This window comes from Pelodiscus sinensis, chromosome 7 (genome assembly GCF_052426305.1).
Source record: "Pelodiscus sinensis isolate ZL-2025 chromosome 7, ASM5242630v1, whole genome shotgun sequence".
NCBI classification, from domain to species: Eukaryota; Metazoa; Chordata; order Testudines; family Trionychidae; genus Pelodiscus; species Pelodiscus sinensis.
The window spans coordinates 72,805,609-72,826,808 of NC_143058.1; the positions used below are offsets into that span (position 1 = coordinate 72,805,609).

The 21,200-nt window shown below is 47.6% G+C and overlaps 2 protein-coding genes across 10 annotated transcripts in view; one reads left to right on the top strand and one right to left on the bottom strand.

The window, feature by feature from the left end:
* The window catches only part of HECW2 (HECT, C2 and WW domain containing E3 ubiquitin protein ligase 2), a 263,367-nt gene extending 257,346 nt beyond the window's left edge, over positions 1 to 6,021 (bottom strand). The window contains exon 1 of one of the 2 annotated variants that reach the window (XM_075934227.2): positions 5,972 to 6,021. The gene's annotated coding sequence lies outside the window, so the exon portion shown is untranslated. Of the gene's footprint in view, positions 1 to 5,909 lie in introns of both variants that reach the window. The other variant, XM_006117907.5, reaches the window with a different exon arrangement.
* Positions 6,022 to 6,089: 68 nt separating this feature from the next.
* The window catches only part of CCDC150 (coiled-coil domain containing 150), a 47,719-nt gene continuing 32,608 nt past the window's right edge, over positions 6,090 to 21,200 (top strand). For 2 of the 8 annotated variants that reach the window (XM_014570882.4, XM_014570885.4), the window contains exons 1-6: positions 6,093 to 6,264; positions 6,738 to 6,958; positions 7,089 to 7,267; positions 8,443 to 8,511; positions 12,549 to 12,665; positions 19,638 to 19,767. In XM_014570882.4, coding sequence (XP_014426368.3) covers positions 6,191 to 6,264; positions 6,738 to 6,958; positions 7,089 to 7,267; positions 8,443 to 8,511; positions 12,549 to 12,665; positions 19,638 to 19,767 — 790 coding nt within the window. In that variant the 5' untranslated portion in view covers positions 6,093 to 6,190. Of the gene's footprint in view, positions 6,265 to 6,365; positions 6,548 to 6,737; positions 6,959 to 7,088; positions 7,268 to 8,442; positions 8,512 to 12,548; positions 12,666 to 19,637; positions 19,768 to 21,200 lie in introns of those variants that run through there. The other 6 variants (XM_075934235.2, XM_075934234.2, XM_006117901.5 and 3 more) reach the window with 6 other exon arrangements.

The window sequence follows — 21,200 nt, forward strand, 5'->3', positions numbered from 1 at the left end:
TTGCCCTCTCGACGAGCCAAAGACCACTCTCTGGGGTACACTTTTATACACAGGTACAAACAAGTTACACATCACTCCCAACGTATCAGTTGCCACCCTCTGTTGCCTAATTATCACACCTTACCGCACACAAGGGAAGTTCAATTACTATCCATCATGCTGTCAATTTAGACCTGGTCCTGAACCTGGGTTGGTATGTATGTTATTTGTGGGGAGGCAGTTGGTACCAAGGTGTTTCCTAACCAAGAGTTATGTTGCAACCCCTCTGGAATGTATTTTATGGTCTGTGCCTGGCATCTGTAAGCAGGGGCTGAACTACTGCTTGCAATCAGCCAGCTAAAAGGAGAGAGCTGCCCTGGGGGTGGGTATGCTCACTCAAAATGGTTTAGCCCTGCAAGATAATTGTTGATATGTAAATACAGCTCATGCCGGGATGGGGAAGGAATCCGAGGTGTGGTTATGTAAATCTAATTTAGCCAGGGCTGATGGAGGATCAGTTGTTAGACTGGAATGTGGTGTATTGTAACTAATTTGGGCTGTTGTGGGGTCATAAACCATGCTACCCCTAAATGTAGGAACTGTAAAATATGACACCAGTGCTTGCAGGAGAGACACCATCATTGTAAGTGGCTAAGGAATTGAAATCACTAAGAGCTGAAGTCACTGGTTTGGCCTGGAGCCAGATCCATTACAGCCAGCAAGACTGCTGGCAAGAGTGACCGGCGTGCGGCCTGCGGAGCGGCTGGCGGGAACGACCAGCGGGCGGCCGGTAGGAGCAGCAGCAGGCAGCCAGCGAAGTGGCTGGTGGGAGCAGCTGGTGGGAGAGACCGGCGGCCGGATGGTAGGAACAGTGGCAGGCGGAGCAAGGAGACCACAGGAGCAGCACAAAGGTGGCATGGACTCAGGCTCAATGAGTGAAGTCATCAGAGTGATGTGTCAGGGTCCGCATGACTGGACAGAGCTGTAAGTGAGGCGTTTGAAGTGGGGTATGGAGAAAGTTTGAATAAGTGAATGGAACCCTTACATTGTTAGACTAGAGAGCCTGAGAGGCAAAGGACATTGCTGAATACATTTGAGCTGGGACGGTTACTCGTGGGGGATTATGAACTCTGTTTGTGGTATTTTCCCAAGTTAATGCCATGTGACTTCTCTCCCTCTTTCATTAAAAGTTTCTTTTCTACACTCAGATGCTGTGCTTGCGAGTGGGGAAGCATTGCCTCTCAGAGGCACCCAGGGGTATATGAATTTCCCAGGCTACTGGGTGTGGGCGCAAGCCGGTTCTGTGTGAGATGGATGAAAAGGGACCCCTAGTTATTGAACCCAGCCCTGGCTGCTGCCAGCACTACCCGGCAGAAGTGTTACATATCTTTTGGCATTCTTTATACTTGACCCTGTTCGTACTATTTCATCTTAGCCAGGCCTATTTCCTACTTGCAGTTTCACTAAGCAAAAGTCTTGCTCGTATTTCAGGCCTGTGATACATGATTTTATATTACAGACCCTCTTCTTACTACACACATGATCTAGTCACATGCCCTTGCATGCTTTGCTGCGTTATAGCAGGGACAAGTACATATGCACTAGCTAGAATTGTACCATGAAAGTGAATTAGCTGTAGGTAGGTTGCTTCCATGGTCCACTGTGTCTGTTGATGGGCCATCATTTGAATGCCCACTTATAAGGTACTGGCTAGATGGGATATAAACTACCACAGGAGCAAACATTTGAAATACAGATACATAGTCAATATTCATAACCTCAGATGAAAAAAATGATACGTGAACATAAACAGGATAAACAGGCCCTGCTTAGCCTGGCATTGTATAGTTCTCTGGAGGGGTTGAGGTGGCTGGTGTAGGGCTTCATGAGCCACGGCTGCAGGGGATAGGCCAAATCCCCCACCAGGCAGACGGGCATGACTATGTCTCCAACCTGGATGGTGTGCTTGGGGAAGAAAGTTCTGGCATGCAGCTTCTGGAACACACTCAAGTTCCTAAACACATGTGCATCATGCGCCTTCCCCAACCACCCAACATATATGTTGGTGAACTGTCCCCGGTGGTCCATCATGGCCTGCAGGACCACTGAAAAGTATCCCTTGCGGTTGATGTAAAGTGATGCCCAGAGGTCTCGGGCATGGATGGGGATGTGGGTCCCGTCAATACCCTCCCCCTAGTTGGGGAAGCCCAGGGTGCCAAATCCAGCAATGATGGTGTCCACGTTTCCAAAGTGAATGACTGTGCGCAGCAGGATAGTATTGATCACCTTAACTACCTGCAGAAGGAGACAAACAGAGAATCACAGGGCTGCCAGGGCACCTGAAAATTCCCCCAGTCCTCCCTCCTGAACCTCCTCCTCCTCCACAAGGAGCAATACCTTACAATCACCCCAACTCCTGGCAGGGCTTTGTGAGGGCAGGACTGAACAAAACCTCCCAGGGACTGGGCTTGCACCACCCCCACCTTCCCTAGGGAAGCCCATTCCATCCTTCCACACAGCCCTCCTGGGACAATAGCCTAAGAATACCATACCTGCATGACCAGGGCCCCAACAGTCGATCTCCCCATGCCAAACTTGTTCCCCACAGATAGGTAGCTGTCCAGCATGGAAAGCTTCCAGAGGGAAATGGCGACACGCTTCTGGAGGGGGATAGCAAGTCTCATGTGCATGTTCCGTTGCCTCAGGGCAGGGGCAAGCTACTCACAGAGCTCCAGGAAGGTGCCCTTCTTCATTCAGAAGTTCGGGAGCCATTGTTGGTCTCCCTAGTGCTCCAAAACTTTGTGGTCCCACCAGTCTGCACAGATGCCATAAGCGGTGGGACACAGTGTCCAGGGCAGGGCGGGTAGAATCCAGCTGCAGGAACCGTGCCCACAGAGACACAAGGAGGGTCTCCCACAAGGGCTGGGGGTTGGGTTCCTGCAAAGCCTGGGAGGCAGCGTGCAGAAACTGCTGCATGACTTGCAGCAAAAGCTGCAAGAGCTGAAGACTGCCAGGAGGCAGCTCTGGCTCCATAGCAGAGAGTGCTTTGGTGTCCTGAAGCAGGGCAACCAGAACAAGAAGAGAAAATTCTTGGAATGAGGAGTAACGGTAGTTCGGACTAGGATGCCTAGTCCGAACTACCTAGTTCGTGCCGCATGTAGCCGCGCGGCACGGGGTTCGAACGAGCAGGGATTTAAAAATGGCGGCGCCCAGTTTATGCAAATGAAGCCCGGGAAATTCAAATCATGTGTGCAGGAGGGCAGCCCTACCTCAGCGTGTCCCCTTGTGGCAAGCTGCAGTACAAACAGTGCTCCTGCACATAGGCCAGCCCTACCTGGCCCAGCAGCACGGCGCGGTGCGGTGCCCTTGAGGTGCCCGGGAGCGCCCCCGCCCATCCCAGTAGCACCGTGTGGCACCCCGCCCTGCAGCACCGTACGGCGCCCCAGGGGCGTCCCTGCCCCGGCCCGGACCTTGGAACAGATCTGAAGTAAGGTCAAAGAGCTCCGCCAGGGATACGTCTGGGCCAGACACCGCAGCTTGCGCTCAGAGGCAGGACCCCACACCAACCCCTACTTCGACAAGCTGCACCAGATCCTGGGTGTGGGGAAACATCTTCCTCACCCGTCCTCATGTACTCTAGCATGGAGACTCCTGTCATTGCCCAGCTGGAGGTCTCAGGGGAGGAGGAGCAGGAGGGCCAGGGCCAGCCAGAGGTAGAAGAAGAGGAGGAGGAGGAGATGGACACTGTGACATTCTCCTTTGGGCTGGTGCCTGTGAGCTAGGACGTCTCCCAGGCCTCCTTGGACACCTGGGAGGGATCTTCAGGTGAGTGGTCTCACTTTGTCACGCACACAGGGCGGGGGGGGGGGCAAGTGCAAGTGTGGCTCAGGCTGGACACCGTACTGCGGTCCATGTACATGCAACCATGTGCAGCGTTAGTGTGTGGCAGCTCCCTTGGACAAGGGCTGCTGCCACCCTGCACTTCTGCCTCTGTATTAGAGGCAGCAGTGCAGGGCAAAAGGCAGCCGGTCCACAAAGGGAGCTGGTTTTTAAACTGGCCCCGCACTCGTGGACCAGCTCTTGCCTGGCATCCCACGCTGTGGCCTCTGATACAGAGGCAGCAGCACTGAGGGGCACAGGGCTTCTCAGGAACGGGGCTGGAGTGCGCTGGCTGCTGGCCCCACCCTCGGGTACTACAGAATAGTCAAGCAACCAATAAGAATTCATTAGGTTAATCGAATATTCATTTAACTGATATTTAACATAAAACTGATATTTAACATAACTATTACCAACCACAGAGAGCTGCAGTTGTAAGTCTTTTGACAGCTTCCAGTCATGATAACACAAATCAACCAAGCTATCATGATGATCCCTTTTGTGGATCAGAAAAAAAAATCCAGTACGTAAAAAAAACTGTATCGTATATTACTCACTTTCATATAAACACAGAAATATTCATGACTGGAAGAGACTAAGAAGTCATCTAGTTCATTTTCCTCCTCTCATCCCTGCACTGTAGCAAGATTAAATATTCTTATACCATCTCCGAGCAGGGGCGGCCCGTGAGTATAGGCCGACTCAGCCATCGCCTAAGGCGCCGCCTTCAATGGGAGTGTGCGATGATGACATCACACAATTTATGGTACCATTGACAGCCGTGCAGGCGGGGGCGCCGATCGTGTATTCCGCCTGGGGCGCCAGCTGCCACAGCCCGCCTCGGGCCATCCTGTCCCTGAGAGATGCTCATTTAACCTGTTGTTAAACACCTCCAGTGAGGATTCCACATTTCCATAGATTTTGTATTTCTGCATGCATATATGGACAAACCTGGATATATTATATTACATTAAGTGAGCTGTAAGTTACAATTGAGCTTATTAGCCAATGTTTACAAATATCATTTATGAAATTTCTTTTCATTATCAATGGATGACCACCATTTCCAGTTGTGCAAGATATTATAAGTTAGAGTCCTCACATTAGAACTATTGCTTCTTTTTTTGCTCTCTGCAGCCTTCTATAGATATGATTCAATTAATAAAAATACAATAGCTCTTCACACTTCTATAAATGCATTTAATCCAAAGATTTCCAAATTCATAACACCTTTTTGTGGGCGCTAAGATTACATCTATTTTACAAATATGGAAGCTCAAGACAAAGTGTCTCAAGGTGCCCAAATGTGCCCTATCATGGCCCATGATAATAATTTGCCTAGGACCTGAAGAAGTTATAGAAATGCACAAGTAAATGCTTATATTCAAAATGCATGTGAGACATCAAAATATTTCTTGTAGTGTAGTCTTCTTGATAGCTAAACAGAAAATGTATGCGATATCAATAAAAATCTGCAACTAATTAGTTTTTACTTCAACCCACGGTTACGTTGATAGGGTGTGTTCAGAGGCCATATTTTATGCAGGGGTTAGCCCATCTCTCTTACACTGAGAAGTCCCAAGTATGGGGTAAAATGTGTAACTACGGCCCAAAATTATGAGCAAAATCTTATTTAAACAGGGCACATACCATGTGGTGGAATTAATTTATGTGGTGCAAATAGTAGAACCCCTGTGATTCGTTATTTCTGGTGTTCAAGGGAGGAGGCACCTTCTTCTGAAATGCATTTTGTTGTGAAAGACGGGTAACTGTAGAACTAAATGAGTGACATCCCTCAGTATCCTGGACAGATTACAAGACAGGGAGGGGGGGGAGATGGTACTTGTTTTTCCCATCCCAGCATTCACATGCCCCCCAAACTCCCAAGAGATAGGCTGAAAAAAGGCAGGCTGCATACTGCTGTCATGTTATTTCTCCTCTAGGTTTTAAGCCTTTGGGAACCACGTGTTCTAGGGTGTTTTTCTCTCTCTACACCCAGAAGGGCTAGAAATAGATTTTTTTTGTAAAGAGGGAGATTCTTGGGAACTCACCTCGCTCTAGGAGCTGGAGCTGAAAGCCCCCCGTTTTGTGACATTCGCATTACGCACAATACCTGCAAACTAAAGCACCGAGTCCCCTTGCAGGCCACCAGGAGTCTGGAACAGCAACAGAGACCGAAACTACATTCCCCAGCATGCCCCGCTCCAAAGGGGCGAGGGTCACTCCGCATGCGCATGCTCCCAGAGAGAGGCTGGGTACCGTTGGGCTGCTTGCGGGAAGGACTCCAAATCCCAGAGCGCATCGGGAGTTGGGGCCGCGGCGCGTGCGCACGATGCGAGCCGCGGGTCGGTTTGAAGCGGGCGAGAAGCTCCATGGAAACGGGGCCGGGAAGTGTCAGCGAACGGGGTAAGGGGGGGGGGGCGTTGGCTTTGGAGAGCCAGAGCTCCCATCGCGGTGGCGGGTGTGTGTGTGGGGGGGGGAGTCCATTCACCCCCCTGACCCGGCAGCCTCGCCCACAGGTAGCGGACGAGAGCGGGGCGGTTATGGCCAGGCCGCCCATCTCCCCCATGAGCGTCAACGCCACCGCGCCCGAGGCCTTCACGGTGCTGCAGCAGCGCATGCGCGTGGTGGAGGAGCAGAGCAGCGCGCTGGTGAGCGAGCTGGAGGCGCTGGGTGCCCGCGGGCCGAGGTACGGGGTGTCCGGGGGGCGCTCCGGCTTTCGGGTGTTGTCCACGTGACCCACGCTGCGTCTGCGCGAGCGGGTGTCAGGGCGTGTCCCTGGCGGCGATGCCAGCTGCATCCAGCATGGGGCAATAGCAAGACACAGTCCAGCCCCACGCAAGGAGCCCTTTATACGGCCGCGTGTTCTCTTCTTCCAGCCTCCATCTCTTCCCTTCAAAGCCCGGAGAGGCGCCTCCGAGCCACCGGCCCCTGAGCCCTGTCCGTGCCAGAGCGTCATTTGTAGGTGAGAACGCCGTGCTGTGGAGGAACTGTGACTCCCTGGTGAATCGAATGTGCCGCTTGGAGAGTGTGGTGCAGACCCTGAAACTCAACCTCTTCCGGTTGCAGACTGAAAAGGAGCTGAATCCCAAACATGCAGGTACCGAAAGGAGAACGCTATTTCTTGTGTTGGTGGCACGTTTCTTCCATCTTTTTCATCCCTTCCGGTGCAGTTTTCCTCCATTCTTTTTTTATAATGGCTTTTCCAATCTTCTCTTGTTGTCTGGCAGCCCATTTGGAGCAGCGTATGAACGCAATGCATGAGGAACACTTGCAGGAACTGAAAGTTGTGCAGCTGGAGGCAATGAAGTTGCGCCAACAGCTAAGTGAGGCAAAAGAGGAGGTAGAAAAGGCACAGGAAGAAGTTCAAAGATTAAGTGCTGCTTTGGAAATTGCCACAGCAACCAAGGTACAGAAGCTGGCTGAGAGTGAGCATGGTGATATGTATCAGAGGGGTAGCCGTGTTAGTCTGAATCTGCAAAAGCGGAGAGGTGCCACAGGACTCCTCGCCGCTCATGGTGATACGCAGAAAGTTGCAGTCTTTGAAGAGCATATATATTGATTCCATTACTGATGCACTGGTCTCTAAATGCTACCAACTCTGAAAATGAGACTGCTTTGATTAAGAATGTGTGATTAGAAATAGGGGTGATAAATTTAGATTAATTGGCTAATCAAATAGTCCATACAATTTGTCCCAGGGCTGTTGCTTCACTTAAAAGGGGAAAGTGCTGCGGGGAGCATGGGACCAGCGGGGGACTCAAGCAGTTCTCTGCTGGCACCTTGCTTCCCACGGCGTTCAAAAGTGGCAGCGCCACACAGAGCCCCGGATGGTCAGCGGGGAGGGTTCCCAGCTGACTCTGGACTCCATGTGGCGCTGCCACTTGGAAATGCCACAGGTAGCCCAGGCCAGCTAGGGACTCACTCCCCAGCTGACCCTGGGCTGTACACAGCATTTCAAAGTGGCAGTGCCACATGGAGCCTAAGGGCTGGCCTCCAGCTCCATGCAATGCTGTTGCTTTGAAACTCCCTCTCGTCTTTTCCCCCTGCTTGCTGGCTCTTTCTGATAGTCTGTAAAGGAGGCTAGTCAGTCACAACCCTAATTAGAAATGGCATTGTGTGGGTGGAGCTGTTTTCTTTGGAGTAAAAAAAAAAAAAGTGTCATCTTTGTGAATGAGACTTTCTGGATCCAGCCATAAATGATGGTGATAAATTGAATGTAACTGTGTGTTTTGTTTGTTTGTTTTTTTTAAAGCCAAAACAACCAGCCACTCAAGAATTGGGGTTCTTGCCACTTCCAACTCATGGATTGCTAAGCACTTCTCTGTTTTTTCCCTTGGTTCCCACAGCTATGCTACCATCGTTCCCACTGAAAAGGACTACTCTGGAATCTGTTATCTTCTTGTCTTAATTGGTTGCTGAAAAAAAAATTGTTTCTTAATATAGGAATTGAACCCAGGTTTCAGCATGGCATGTAATGTCAAACAATGCCAATGGTTACTGGCTAGCCTGGTTTTGAAGTATTCTTGAAAGTTTTGCTGCAGTTGTGAGGCAGAATTTTATTTTTGTTTTGGTCCTTTTTAGACAAATGTAGCCATTGCATCCGAGGAGTTGAAAACAACAAAACACATAATGAACCGTAAACTTCATGAGGTAAGGGCAAAAGAGGATTAGAAGGAAGACAGAGGTGATAAGATTTTTTTGGGGAAAAGTCTGGATGGTGATCTGGGTATGAATCTATCAAAACCAGGAATGGACTATGCACATCTGAAAAGGCCCCAAACTACAATCCTGAAACAGAATATCCTTCATGCAAGATAGAAAAATACATTACTAGAAGCTTCTGACAGAGGCCTGAGTTTCATGGTAGATTATAGATGAAGAGTAAAACCTATTTGCTTTTTGTGGTCATGGAGAATGACCTCATTGCTTTGAAAAATGGAAATGGTAACTTAATGTCTGCTGGCTAGTGAACAAATTGTAGCAGATGTTATGGACTAAAGAAACTCATCAGGACAATAAGGCTGTGTCCAGACTCAGGGTTTTTTTCGGGAAAAGTAGCCTTTTTCTGAAAAAACTTCACCTGCGTCTAGACTGCAGCCGCGTTCTTTCGAAATTAAATCGAAAGAACGCGGCTTTTCTTTCGACAGCGGTAAACCTCATTTCACGAGGAAGAACACCTTCTTTCGAAAGTGCTTCTTTCGAAAGAAGGCGTTCTTGAATGTAAATAGGGCTTCTTCGAAAGAGAGCATCCAGACTCACTGGGTGCTTTCTTTCGAAAAAGCGACTTGCTCTTTCGAAAGTTCCGCGTGCAGTCTAGACGCTCTCTTTCGAAAGAGGCTTGCAGTCTAGACATAGCCTAAGATATCTAATGTCTGCACTGTAACAGGGTGTGAGCTTCTGCAAAGCAGCCTAATCCTGTTGGGTTATGTTCCTTATGTGATTTAATAACATCTCAAGCCAAATGAGTAACAGTTCTGAAAGACTCAAAAGGTGTCCTTAATCATGTTCTGGCCAGAAGATGAACGTTTCATGCACAGGGGTCGACAAATTATAGAAAACCCTACTCGCCAGACAAAAAAGGGACTCGCCACCCTCCCCCACAAAAAGTGTTTTTTAATGGCATAAATTCCTAATAGAACAGTAATTACTAATAAGTTATTAATAAATATCACCCAGGTTATTAATAAATATCTTATAAACCTCTACCTTTTCTCTCTGCTGCCATGTCTCCTCCCCTTGCTCCATCAGCTCCCCTGGTGCCTGCTGCCCCCCAACCCCTCTCCCTCTGCTGTCCTGACTCCTGCCCTTCTCACTGCCCTCAATCTTCCTGAGACCTGCCCCCCTCTGCCAGCCCTTCTCTCTGCCCTGTGCCCACTCCTCCAGTAGCCCCACTCAGATCGTGTGAGCTACTCCTTCTCATCCCCTCTCCTAACACCTCCCTCTACACACCTTCCCTGCCTCTCTCCTTGGTACTGGTCCCTCTCCTGCAGGTGTCTGCCCTTCTGCTTCACCCCCAGAATCCCTTGGCACCTGCACCCTCCTAGTGCCTCCCTCTTCCCTCACTGCCCTTGCCCCTTTTGCTCTCTTTTTCCCTGATACTCACCACCCTCTGCTCCCGTTCCCCCTCATGCCCTGTGCCCTCATAGATGCCTTGCTCCATCCCTGCCTTCCTCATGCCCATCCCTTCTTTCAAGCCTTCTCCCAGCACCTCCCCCTCCCCCTCTAGCCCCCAGTGCCCTTACCCTCTCCTCTCCCAGCATCACCCTGTCCCCCCTCCCACTGACACCTCCCCTCCTGCCCTTTTCCTCACTGTCTGCACTTGGCCCCCTGACATTTGTCTCTCCTGCACCCCTGTCCCTTGGTGCCTTCCCCTTTCTTTTTCTTCTTCTCCTGACCTCCTCCCCTCAGCATAAGCCCCTTTCCCATATTTTTCCCCTCTCCTCCCCCCAGCCCAGCCCCTTCCCCTCCCCTCCCCAGGGGCCAGCTCTAGGTTTTTTGCTGCCCCAAACAAAACATTTTTGCCCCCCCCCCCTTTGTTGTTGTCTTTTACACATGTTTGCATTTTACAATGGGTTTTTTTTTGTTTGTTTGTTTTCTTTTTTGTCCCGGCATTTTAGCCCTATAAATAACAAATAGCATTTTCATTCGTTTTTTTCCATAAAGGCAAAGGCGCTTCAAGTGAACTCCCCCTTTCACTAGCTGCTGGGTCACAGCAGCCTTTTCCCTGCTCTGTTCAGCCCCTCCCTATGGGCAAGCACCCTTCACTCCTGACCCACAGGGGGACCAGGGTGCAGGGACAGCACAGAGCCAGAGGGGTGCAGGGAACAGTGGGGGAGTACGGGGGTGGTGCAGGGAACAGGCAGCACAGAGCTGGGGGGGCAGGGTGCAGGGGCGACGCAGAGCCAAAGGGTCGCAGGGAAGAGGGAGAGCACGGGGTCTGGGGTGCAGGGGAGGCGTGGGGAACGGGCGGCATGGAGACAAAGGAGGGCTGGGGCTGGTGGGGCGGGTCCTGGCTGTGCGGCACGCCGCAGCCAGCTCCCAGGAACACGCGGCCAGAGCTGAGCTGCCACAGCCCTTTAAAATCAACGGGGCCAGGTCACGCCAGCATCCTGGCGTCCCGCCTTGCGCCGAAGCTGCATGCAGGCAGCCCGGTGGGAAGAATCGCCGCATTTCCCCCTTCCCAGCAGCACTCTGCTCCTCCACCAGCCGACGGATCGGACGGGGCCGCGCCGCCCGTAGTGCGGGCTTCGTCCAGCCCGTCACAACGGCCCACCGGGCCAGTCCGCCCCTGCACTCACCAGCTGGAAAAATCTACTCGCCACAGGCGAGCGGGCGAGTGTATTTGTCGAGCCCTGTTCATGCAATATGCAGACCTCAGTGGTGGTTCTCAACCTCCAATCTTAGGGCAATGGTTCTCAAACTTTTTGGCCCACAGCCCACCCCACTCAATGCAGACCTTTCTGTAGATTACCAGCCAACCACCCCTGATGACAAAATGGGTGGGGGATGCGGTCTGGGTAGGAGGTAGGGCTGAGGGGGTCTGGGCAGAAGGGAGGATGCAGGAACAGGGTGGGAGTGTGGGATCTTGGTGTGAGGAGGGTTCCTGAAGGGAATGGAGGTGTGGGGGATAAAGGGACACTTACCTGGCTCTGTGCTTCCTGTTGCTTCAAGGCACTGCCCCATGCTGCTTTCATTGGCCGTGATTCCGACCAATGGGAGCAGCGAGGAAAAGTCTCCAGGTGACAGTTCTCCCAGCTGGGGGGAAGGGGCAGTGGCAGCTCAGTGAGCTGCTTTCTTCCCCTTGCAAGCTGGATGTGGCCCGCAGGCTCGTCTCCCCTTCCCATGCAGTGGGAAGCTGGCCCTGGTACTCCAACCTCATGGAGTTGGAGCATCAGTGAAGGCTGACTGATGTTGAGGGGGAGATCCAAGCCCGCAGCCTACCCACAAAATAGTGGTCCACAGACCACATGTTTATAAACACTGCCTTAGGCAGGAGAGGGGAACCTGTTTTGGACTGGGGGCCACTGATCCACAGAAGAATGATTTGGGAGCTGCACACAAGTGAGAAGCCCCTACCCCCCAACTGAGAAGAAGACGTTTCTCTTGCACATCAGAGCTGTGAGTGGCCAGGCTAGTAGACTGTGTGTTTTATCCCTATGGAGGGGCTGAAGGACCAGTGCGGGCTCCCCAAAACTGGGGGGAGCCCCAAGCCATGGGGGCAGGATCCAGGCAAGTTAGGGGCTACATCTGGCTCCTCCGATGCCAGGCCTTAGGTTCTCCACCCCTGACTTAGGGCACAGAGAGAATGTGAGATGAGTAATAAAAGTATTTGGTGAGATCATTCAAATCATTTCTTCCATTTGAAAAATGGATCTTCCCTTCTCTGTGTTAACCTCCGCCCCTCCTCCCCCCTGCCCTTCCCCACACACACTGCCTCTTCCTTTATAAAATGGGAGGAAAAGAAGATCTATCCCTTTCTTAGTTTAAAAAAAACAAATCATGAGAGCTTTTTGGCATTCCCTTGAGGCACAGCAAGCTCTCGCTCTCTCACACACACATATTCCTAACAATGTAGGAATTTGCTGTATTTCCTTTGCTGTATTGAACTCCTATCTACTTAATTAATCTTCAGTTCTTGTGGCTTGGTGCTGTCTCCAGCCACATACCCAATGTTTTGTCTCTTGTAGCTAAGGGAGCAGCTGTCCCAGGAGGCAAGCCTGCGGGAGTCTTTGGAGGAATCCCAAGCAACCATGCTGCAACATGTGCAGGATATGGAGATAACCGTGGAGTCAGAACGGCAACAGGTTGGAGAAACACAGCTCCTCTTCCACTTTTTCCTTTGGATCTCACCCCCTTTTTTTTTTTTTCTTGAGCAGGAAGAAGTTCTACTGGAGTGTTCTACCTAAAAAGCCGTTAACATTTTTCTAATCACTTAACTTCAGTATAGAAGCCATGGCAAAGGGAATATTGATTAAATAATCATAATGTGGTGTACAGGTCTAATATTTGACAAGCAATTCAATGTGAATGCTCTGCAGAGAAACTGACCGGCAGCTGTGAGGTCCAGCAAATGTAAAAATAATGCAGGCAGAAAGTCATGCAGCAGAGTGAGGGCAATTGAGTTTGTTGCACTGAATGCAGAACATTTACCTGCCTTGTGAGTAGATGGCATATAATTGCATCTGCAAGCAGCTCATTGTCTGTAGAGACAGAGTATATGCTCTTGGGATCAGAGTGGCTGAACTGGAGGAGCTCAGGGAAATAGCTGTGTACCTATGTGACTTTCCTGGACACAGTAGAGCAATCCTACCCTCTGCTGGTAGCCCCTGTGCTTTTAAGGAGAATGAAGGGCTTGGGGAAGGAGAACATCAAGCTGAATTGGAGAGAAATAATCCTATAGTTGTCACCCTCCTTCCAGATGATGTCATGGCATCCTCATACAGAGCATGCCTCTCAGGAGAGGATGCCTGTTATTAGGCAGAGAGAGATAATAGTAGTGAGGAGACAGATGGGTATGTGATGGGTATAAGGAAGAGGAATTTAGGATTAAGGACTAGGCTCCTTCATTCCTGAAAGATTCCCAGTATTGGAAGGATGCGTTCCACTTAAACCAAAACAGAACCAGATTATGGGCATGTAAAGCTTAAAGATCAGAAGAGTTTTTAAGCAAAGGACTGAAGTAAGCTAACAGGTGTGGAAGTGCACACGTTTCGGACAAAAGACTTCCCTTAGGAGAGGGATTATTAAGGGGGACATTTCAAAGCCTGCTGAAGAAGAGACCAGAAGTTAATAAAGTAGAGGTATGAACTGAAGAGAAACAAACAAAAAAAAACTTATTAAATCGCGCCACATGCAGGCAGACAACTAAATATTGACAGATTTTATAAATACTTACATACAAAAGCTTTAAATATTAATATGGGTAAACTTGAGTTCCTGGTATGAAATGACATATTGATATTAGGGACTGTTACAGGATGGGACTCACCACTGCAGCACCTCCTCTTGGTAGCACTGGAAATTAGCTCTGTCAGCAGGAGCACCTCCCTCTAGATGGAGTCTCACCCATTGCTCTGCTCTACTCTGCCCATGCTTGGACTCTGGAGCCACATTGATTCTGGACCATGGTGTCCTACTTGGGACACTGCCCTCCGTCAGTGCCCACTACAGTGGTCACTTGCCTTAGTCTAGCATCTGCCATTGTGGTCAATTGCAGTCTCAGTCTAGCCCCTCACTTCAGGAGCAAGCCCCAGGCCTTCCAAGCCACACGTCAGTGGTGATTAGAAACAGTGCAAGGAGGCATGAAGGGACCCACACCAGCCCACTACACAGGGTCTCAACCTAGGAAATGTCTGATGTCAACCTTGTCCTGCCTTCCTCTGCTCTCCTTCACTGCCTCTTGTTCTGTGGGCCACTTCCCCTGTGGCCCTTTGCATCCTCCTGGCTCTTGTAGCAAGGCTGGCAGGTATCAAGCTGGAGCTTCCCTCTGTAGCCCCTGAGCCTGCCCAGCACTGCTCTGCTGATGGTGCTTCCATGAGCCTAAGCCCTCTACTCTCTGCTGAGCTGCCCAAACAAACTACACCCTGATTAGCTCCTTAAAAGGTCCTCTCCAATTTGCCAGGGCTTTGTGCAGGCTCTCTCCAGCCTACTTTAATCTACCTCAGCCCGTGGGAGGAGCCTTGTGTGTAACCGTTAGCTGTTTAAACATGTATACTAACACATCCCTAATTGATATAATAGGCGTCACAGAAATTTGCTAAAATGATGATAATCAATGTGACATGATTATACTAGAAAAAGTATGGAAACAACAGAGCAGGTTGCACTGGTGGAAGACTAGTATTATACGTTAAAAAAAGTTTAGAGTTAAATGTACAGGCAGTCCCCAGGTTACATGGATCCGACTTACATCAGATCCCTACTTACAAACGGGGTGAGGCAACCCCGCACTAGCTGCTTCCCCCCAGCAGACCAGGGAGATGCGAAGCTAGCGCGCGCCCCCCCCCCCCCCCCCCCCCAGCAGACCAGGGAGACACAGAGCGGCTTTTCTCAGCAGACACCTCAGCTTGAGAATAAAGGACTGAGGGAAGTGAGGTGTGGGAGAATAAAACTGAGCTCTGGAGAAATGTTTGGCTAGAGTTTCCCCTACAATATGTACCAGTTCCAACTTACATACAAATTCAACTTAAGAACAAACCTACAGTCCCTATCTTGTACGTAACCCGGGGACTGCCTGTAGTAAAAATCTTAAATCAAATAGTGTCATGGAATTTCTATCCATAAAGTTTCCATGCTTGAATAACAACAGTAGGAATATAATACTTACCCCCCTTCTATCACCCGACCATCCTTAGGGTGGGAGGTAAAGATAACATTTCTAGACACTGTTCATAACTGCTTCTTGGAGCAGCCTGTTCTAGAAATCTATAAGGGGAGAGGCAATTCTCGATTGAGTTTTAAGTGGCACATGGAATCTGGTCCAAAAGGTGAATATAGCTGAACCACTCAGTAACAGTGACTATAATGTAATTAAATTTAATATCCTTATAGGGAGGAAAATACCAAAGGAACCCAATATAGAAATGTTGAACTTCAAAAATGGGAACAAGTTGGACCTCCCTGGTCCAGCATGGTTGGAACCTGACCGGTCCAGAATGGGAGAATTTGCCGACCCAAGGGAGGTGTCCCTTGTCACCAGTCCCAAACCAACCAGCTCCCTACCTCTGGACCACTCTCTACCCCCTTCCCTGCCAGGCTGTCTGCCTTGCTTCTGCCAGCCCCTGTGCCTGGGCTGCTGCAGGCGGCCCAAGTTCTCTGGCCCCAGTCCTGCTGTGGGACTCCGGTCCTGGCCGGGCTGCTGGCCCTCTTGCCATTAGACTCCCAGGCTCTCTGGTCCAGGAGCATCTGTGGTTTGGCAGGTCCATGGATGTTGCCAGACCAGTGTATGCTGGGTTTCAGAGCTCTAATCTGTACACATAATAAGGAGGTTAGTTAAATGGAAATTGATAGTTATGAATGAAATGCCTGTAAGCTTCACGGAAACTTTTTAAAAACACCATGACAGAGGCTCAAACGATATATGTCCAAAACGTTAAAAAAAATCAATAAAATGCCATTATGGCTCAAAAGCAGTATAAAAGATATCTAGAAACATAAAGTGCTCTTTTAAAAATTGTAAGTCTGAGTCTAATAAGGAAAACAGGATGAAGACCAGTGTCAAGTATTGCCAAAAAAGATTTTAAAGAGCTACATGCAAAAGACACAAAAACTAACAGCAACAATTTAAGTACATGATCACCAGGAATTCTGCTAAACCAGTAGCGGCATCAATGCATGATTGAGGAGCTGAAGCAGCACTCAAAGATGACTAAGCCACAGCAAAGAATTGTAGAGGCTGTGAGGGAGATTCCCATACCTAGGCCATTCTTTTTAGGTGACAAATCTCAGGAAACATCTCAGATTGTGGAGACAGTAAAGGAGGTTTTGGAATAAACTGATTAATTGAATTGTTGTAAGTTACCAGGACCAGATGATATTCACCTAAGAACTAAATTATGAAACTGTAGGACTATTAACTGATGCGTAACCTCTCTCTTAAATTAGCTTCTGTAGCTGATAACTGATGGATACCTAATGTGATGCTGAAATTTTTAAAAAAGGGTCTATGTCGATCCTGGCAATTAAAAGACGGGAAGCCTAATTTCCATAGCAGGCAAATTGTTTGACATTATTGTAGAGAGCAGAATTATCAGTCACATAGTAAAGATGATTTGTTAGGAAGATCAACTTTGTTTCTGTAAAGAGAAACAATTCCTCATCAGTCAGAATTTTTGAGGGTGTCAACCAATATACACACACAAGCGATCCAGTTAAATGGAAATTGATAGTGCCAGTTATAAATGAAATAGTATATTTGGAATTTCAGTTATGAATGATATATTTGGAATTTCAGAAAGCTATTAACAAGGTCCCCGACCAAAGGCTATTAAACAAAGTAGGCACTTGTGGGGTAACAGGAAAAGTCCATGGACTAGTTGCAAGATGGGAAACAAAGGGCGGGAATAAGTGGTCAGTTTTCGCAATGGAAAAAGTACATGGTGTAATTTCCCTAAGAGTCTGTACAAGACCTAGTGCTACTCATACATGATCTAGGAAAAAAGGGATAATCATTGAGACCACAAAGTCAACAGCCCATACAAATTTATTCAAGATAGATGAATCCAAAGCAGACTGTGAAGTGTTACGAACGGATCTCACAGAACCAAGTGACTGGACAACAAAGAGACAGATGAATTTAAGTGTTGCTAAATACAAATAATTCACATTGGAAAACATAATCCCAACTGTACATACAAATTTATGAGATCTGAATTAGCTGTTACTGCTCAAGAAAAATCTTTGAGTTGTTGTGGAGAGCTCTCTGGATACATCTGCTCAATACACAATAGCAGTCAAAAAAAGTAATTGATGTTAGGAATCATTAGGAAACGGATATACAAGTCAGAAATTATAAGGCCACTATATAAATCCATAGTATGCCCATACCTTGAATATTACATGCAGTTCTGGTTGATCTAGCTCAAAAAAGAGATATTAGAATTGGAAAAAGTACAAAGAAAGAAGGAAAAGATTTTTATATGAGAGGAGATTAAAAAAATTAGGACAGTTCATCTTAAAAAAGAGACAGTTAATGGTGGGATAGTTCGGAGGTCTATAAAAGCATGAATGGCGTGGGGGGAGAAGTGTTATTTACCCCTTCACATAGCACTAGACCCAGTGGTCACCCAATGAAATGAATAAAGAAGCAGGTTTAAAACAAACTTCTTCACAGAATGCACAGTCAAGCTATGGAGCTCATTTATGAGGGATATTATTGAAAGCCAAAACTGCAAGTTGAACCTCTCTAGCCTTGCACGCTCTGGTCCAGCAATATCCATGATCTGGCATGATATTAGTAAGCTGGATGTCCACTTATCATGGATGTGACCAAGTTTTCCGTGGTCCCATAAGGTTTGTTTACAGACACATCCCATCTGTCAGAGTTCTCTGTTGTTATTTAGCTCTAATTTACCCCTAGGTTACGTCTAGACTGGCATGATTTTCCACAAATGCTTTTAACGGAAAAGTTTTCCGTTAAAAGCATTTGTGGAAAAGAGCATCTAGATTGGCACGGACGCTTTTCCGCAAAATCACTTTTTGCGGAAAAGCATCCGTGCTAATATAGACACGGTTTTGCGCAAGAAAGCCCCGATTGCCATTTTCGCCATCGGGGCTTTTTTGCGCAAAACAATACCGCGTTGTCTACACTGGCCCTCTTGCGCAAATGCTTTTGCCCGAACACGAGCAGCCTAGCATTTCCTCAAGAAGCACTGATTTCAGACAGTAGGAAGTCAGTGTTCTTGTGGAAATTCAAGCAGCCAGTGTAGACAGCTGGCAAGTTTTTCCACAAAAGCAGCTGCTTTTGCGGAAAAACTTGCCAGTCTAGACGCAGCCCCCTTGTCTTCTAAGTATCCAGTAAGCAGTGGAACTATTGGGGTAATACTGCTAGACAATATTGACATCCCGTGGTTCAGCAAATTCTCTGGTTCATCACTGGTCAAGTCCCAAGGATACTGGATTAGAATGGTTCAACCTGTATAAATACATGGAGAATAGGCCTATCAAGATAGTCAGAGATGCACCCCGTGGTCTGGGTGTCCCTAAACCTCTGACTAGAGATGTAAGCAAGTAGTTGACTACCTTACTACTTGCATTCACCCCCTTTCCCTTACTGCCTCTATCAGAGGGAGTTGGGGAGGGGAGAGCAGGAGCTGGCTTAAAAGCCAGTTCATCCCCAGCACTCTGATAGAGTGTCGCCTCTCTGTCAGAGGCAGCAGCGCAGGGAGAGACGTGAGGCAGCCTCTCCCATTGTGGGTACAGGCATGCCACGGACAGGGGCTGCTGGATCTGGCACGAGCTCGGCTGGCTCAGTCCCGGTTCACACGGGTCTGGCACCTGCCCCTTCTTCTTGTCTGCATTTAAAATGCAGACAAGAGTCAGGTGGGCAGGCAGCCCGGCTCTTACTACATTTACACTGTCGAGCCACAGCGGGGGTAGGTCCTGGACCTGGCATGAGCCAGGACTGAGCGCTTTCCCTTTTCGACTAATTGTGTAGTTGATCATTTTATTTTATTTCACGATTAGTGAAATATCCGCTTCTTAACCTCTGACTTCCGGAACAACAGGGGGAACAGTCACTCAAAGTTCTTGTAGATTTCAAGTTATACAGGAAACTAACAGAGAATGAACAAAACAAGAGTGGATTAAAACAAGAGAAGAAGCTTTAATTTAATCCATATCATGCTTTCTAATACCCGTAGTTATCAAAATATCCTGTTATAATAAGTAGCACGAGAAGAGAGAGTGGTTCACACATTCAGACTTTGCTAATTTAACAGTCTACCTTCAGTGACAGATCCACAAATCCTGTCTTTCAGTGGTCCTTATAAATGCAGTCACTGGCCATCCTGCTAATCTGATTTCACTTCTCTTGTAATAGGTAGTGGTGTTATCTCTAGGTCCACCCCTTTGGCTGCATAAGTTAACTAGGGATCATTTTTACAACCTCTGATTCCCCACTACCTGTCCTTTGTTTGTCTTTAAAATGTTATAACTAAAACATTAGCTTTGTCCTCTCCAATATGCTAACCTTTTAGATTCCAAAATTTGCTAAGATTCTTATGTTTTAATAAAACTCTGTATCGCAGACAGAAGCTGATTGTGTGTTATTGCTGTAGGTACAGGTGCTGCAACAGAACTGCCATGGGCTGCACAAGGATGTCCAGTTTGCCCAAGAGAGGCTAAAGAAGGAGGAGGAGAGAACTGCGCAGTTGGGGCAGGAGTGTACTCATCTGAAAGCTGACCTGGGTATGACAGCAGGTTCTCAACTAGGACTGAATCTTGCATTTTTTGTTTCAGTTTTCACCAAACAAGTTAACAGAGTTTGGATAACACGGTGAACATCAGTGCAAATGGGGCAGGATCTCAGGATAAAATAGGAAAACAACAAAGTTTAAAAATTACTTGGACAAATTAGAAATCTTCAGGTTGGCATGGTCTGATGAAATACATCCAAGAATATTTATGGAGCTGGCTGAAGTGATTGATTGATCCATTAAAAATTATCTTCAAGAACTCGTGGAGGATAGAAGAGATTTCACAGAACTGGAAGAGTGCAAATAAGGTTGAAAAAGCATACTCAGAAAATTGTCCTTGATGGTTCACAATTGATCTGGAAAGGCATATCAAGTGGGGTCCTGCAGGAATCTGACCTGGGACCAATTTGATTCAATATTCTTATAAATTATTTCAATAATGGCATATAAAGTTTGTGGACGATACCAAGATAGGAGAGATTGCAAGTGCTTTGGAAACTGGATTTAGAATTCAAAATTGGAAAAACTGGAGAAATGGTCTTAAATAGGATGAAAGTCACTAAGGTCAAATGCAAAGTACTACACTTAGGAAGGACTAGTCAATTGCACAAACACAAAATGGGAAATGACTGCCTCGGAAGAAGTGCGGCAGAAAAGGTATCTGGGTATTATAGAGGATCACAAACTTTAAAAAAGTGAACATCCTTCTGTATTGAGCAAGACACAAGAAGTAATTCTACTCTTCTCAGCACTGATAAGGCCTCAGCTTGAGTGCTGTGTCCAGTTCTGAGCACCACACATCAGGAAATATGTGGACAATTTGGAGAAAGCACAGAGAAGGAGTGCAACAAAAATTAATAAAGTTTAGAAAAAGTGACTTCTGAGAAGAGATTGAAAAAACTATGTTTACTCTGGAAAAGAAAAGATTGAGGGGGATATGATAAATCTTGATGTACATAAAAGGCTGTTACAGAGAAGAGGGTGATATATTGTTCTTAACTACTGAGGAAAAGAAGTATCGGGCTTAATTTGCAGCAAAGGAGATTTATATTAGACATTAGGAAAATTTTCCTAACTGCAAAAGTAGTTAAATACTAGAACATATTACCTAGGAATGTTGTGGAATCTTTGTCATTAGAGGCTTTTATGAACAGGTTAGACAAATACCTGTCAGGGATGGTCTAGATAACACTTAGTCCTGCCTCAGTGCTGAAGCTTGGGCTAGGTCCCTTCTTGTCCTATATTTCTAATTTGTTAACACTACAATGCCATCCCTACCAGACAATAGAGGCTTGAGTGACTGAGGCTCATCATTTAAAACCTACTAAAACCTGCTATTTACAATCTCAATTAGACTATATTGCCTAATAGAAGGAGTGCTGGTTATGAGGTAGTGAAATCTTGAAGAGATTTCTCTTGGTTTTT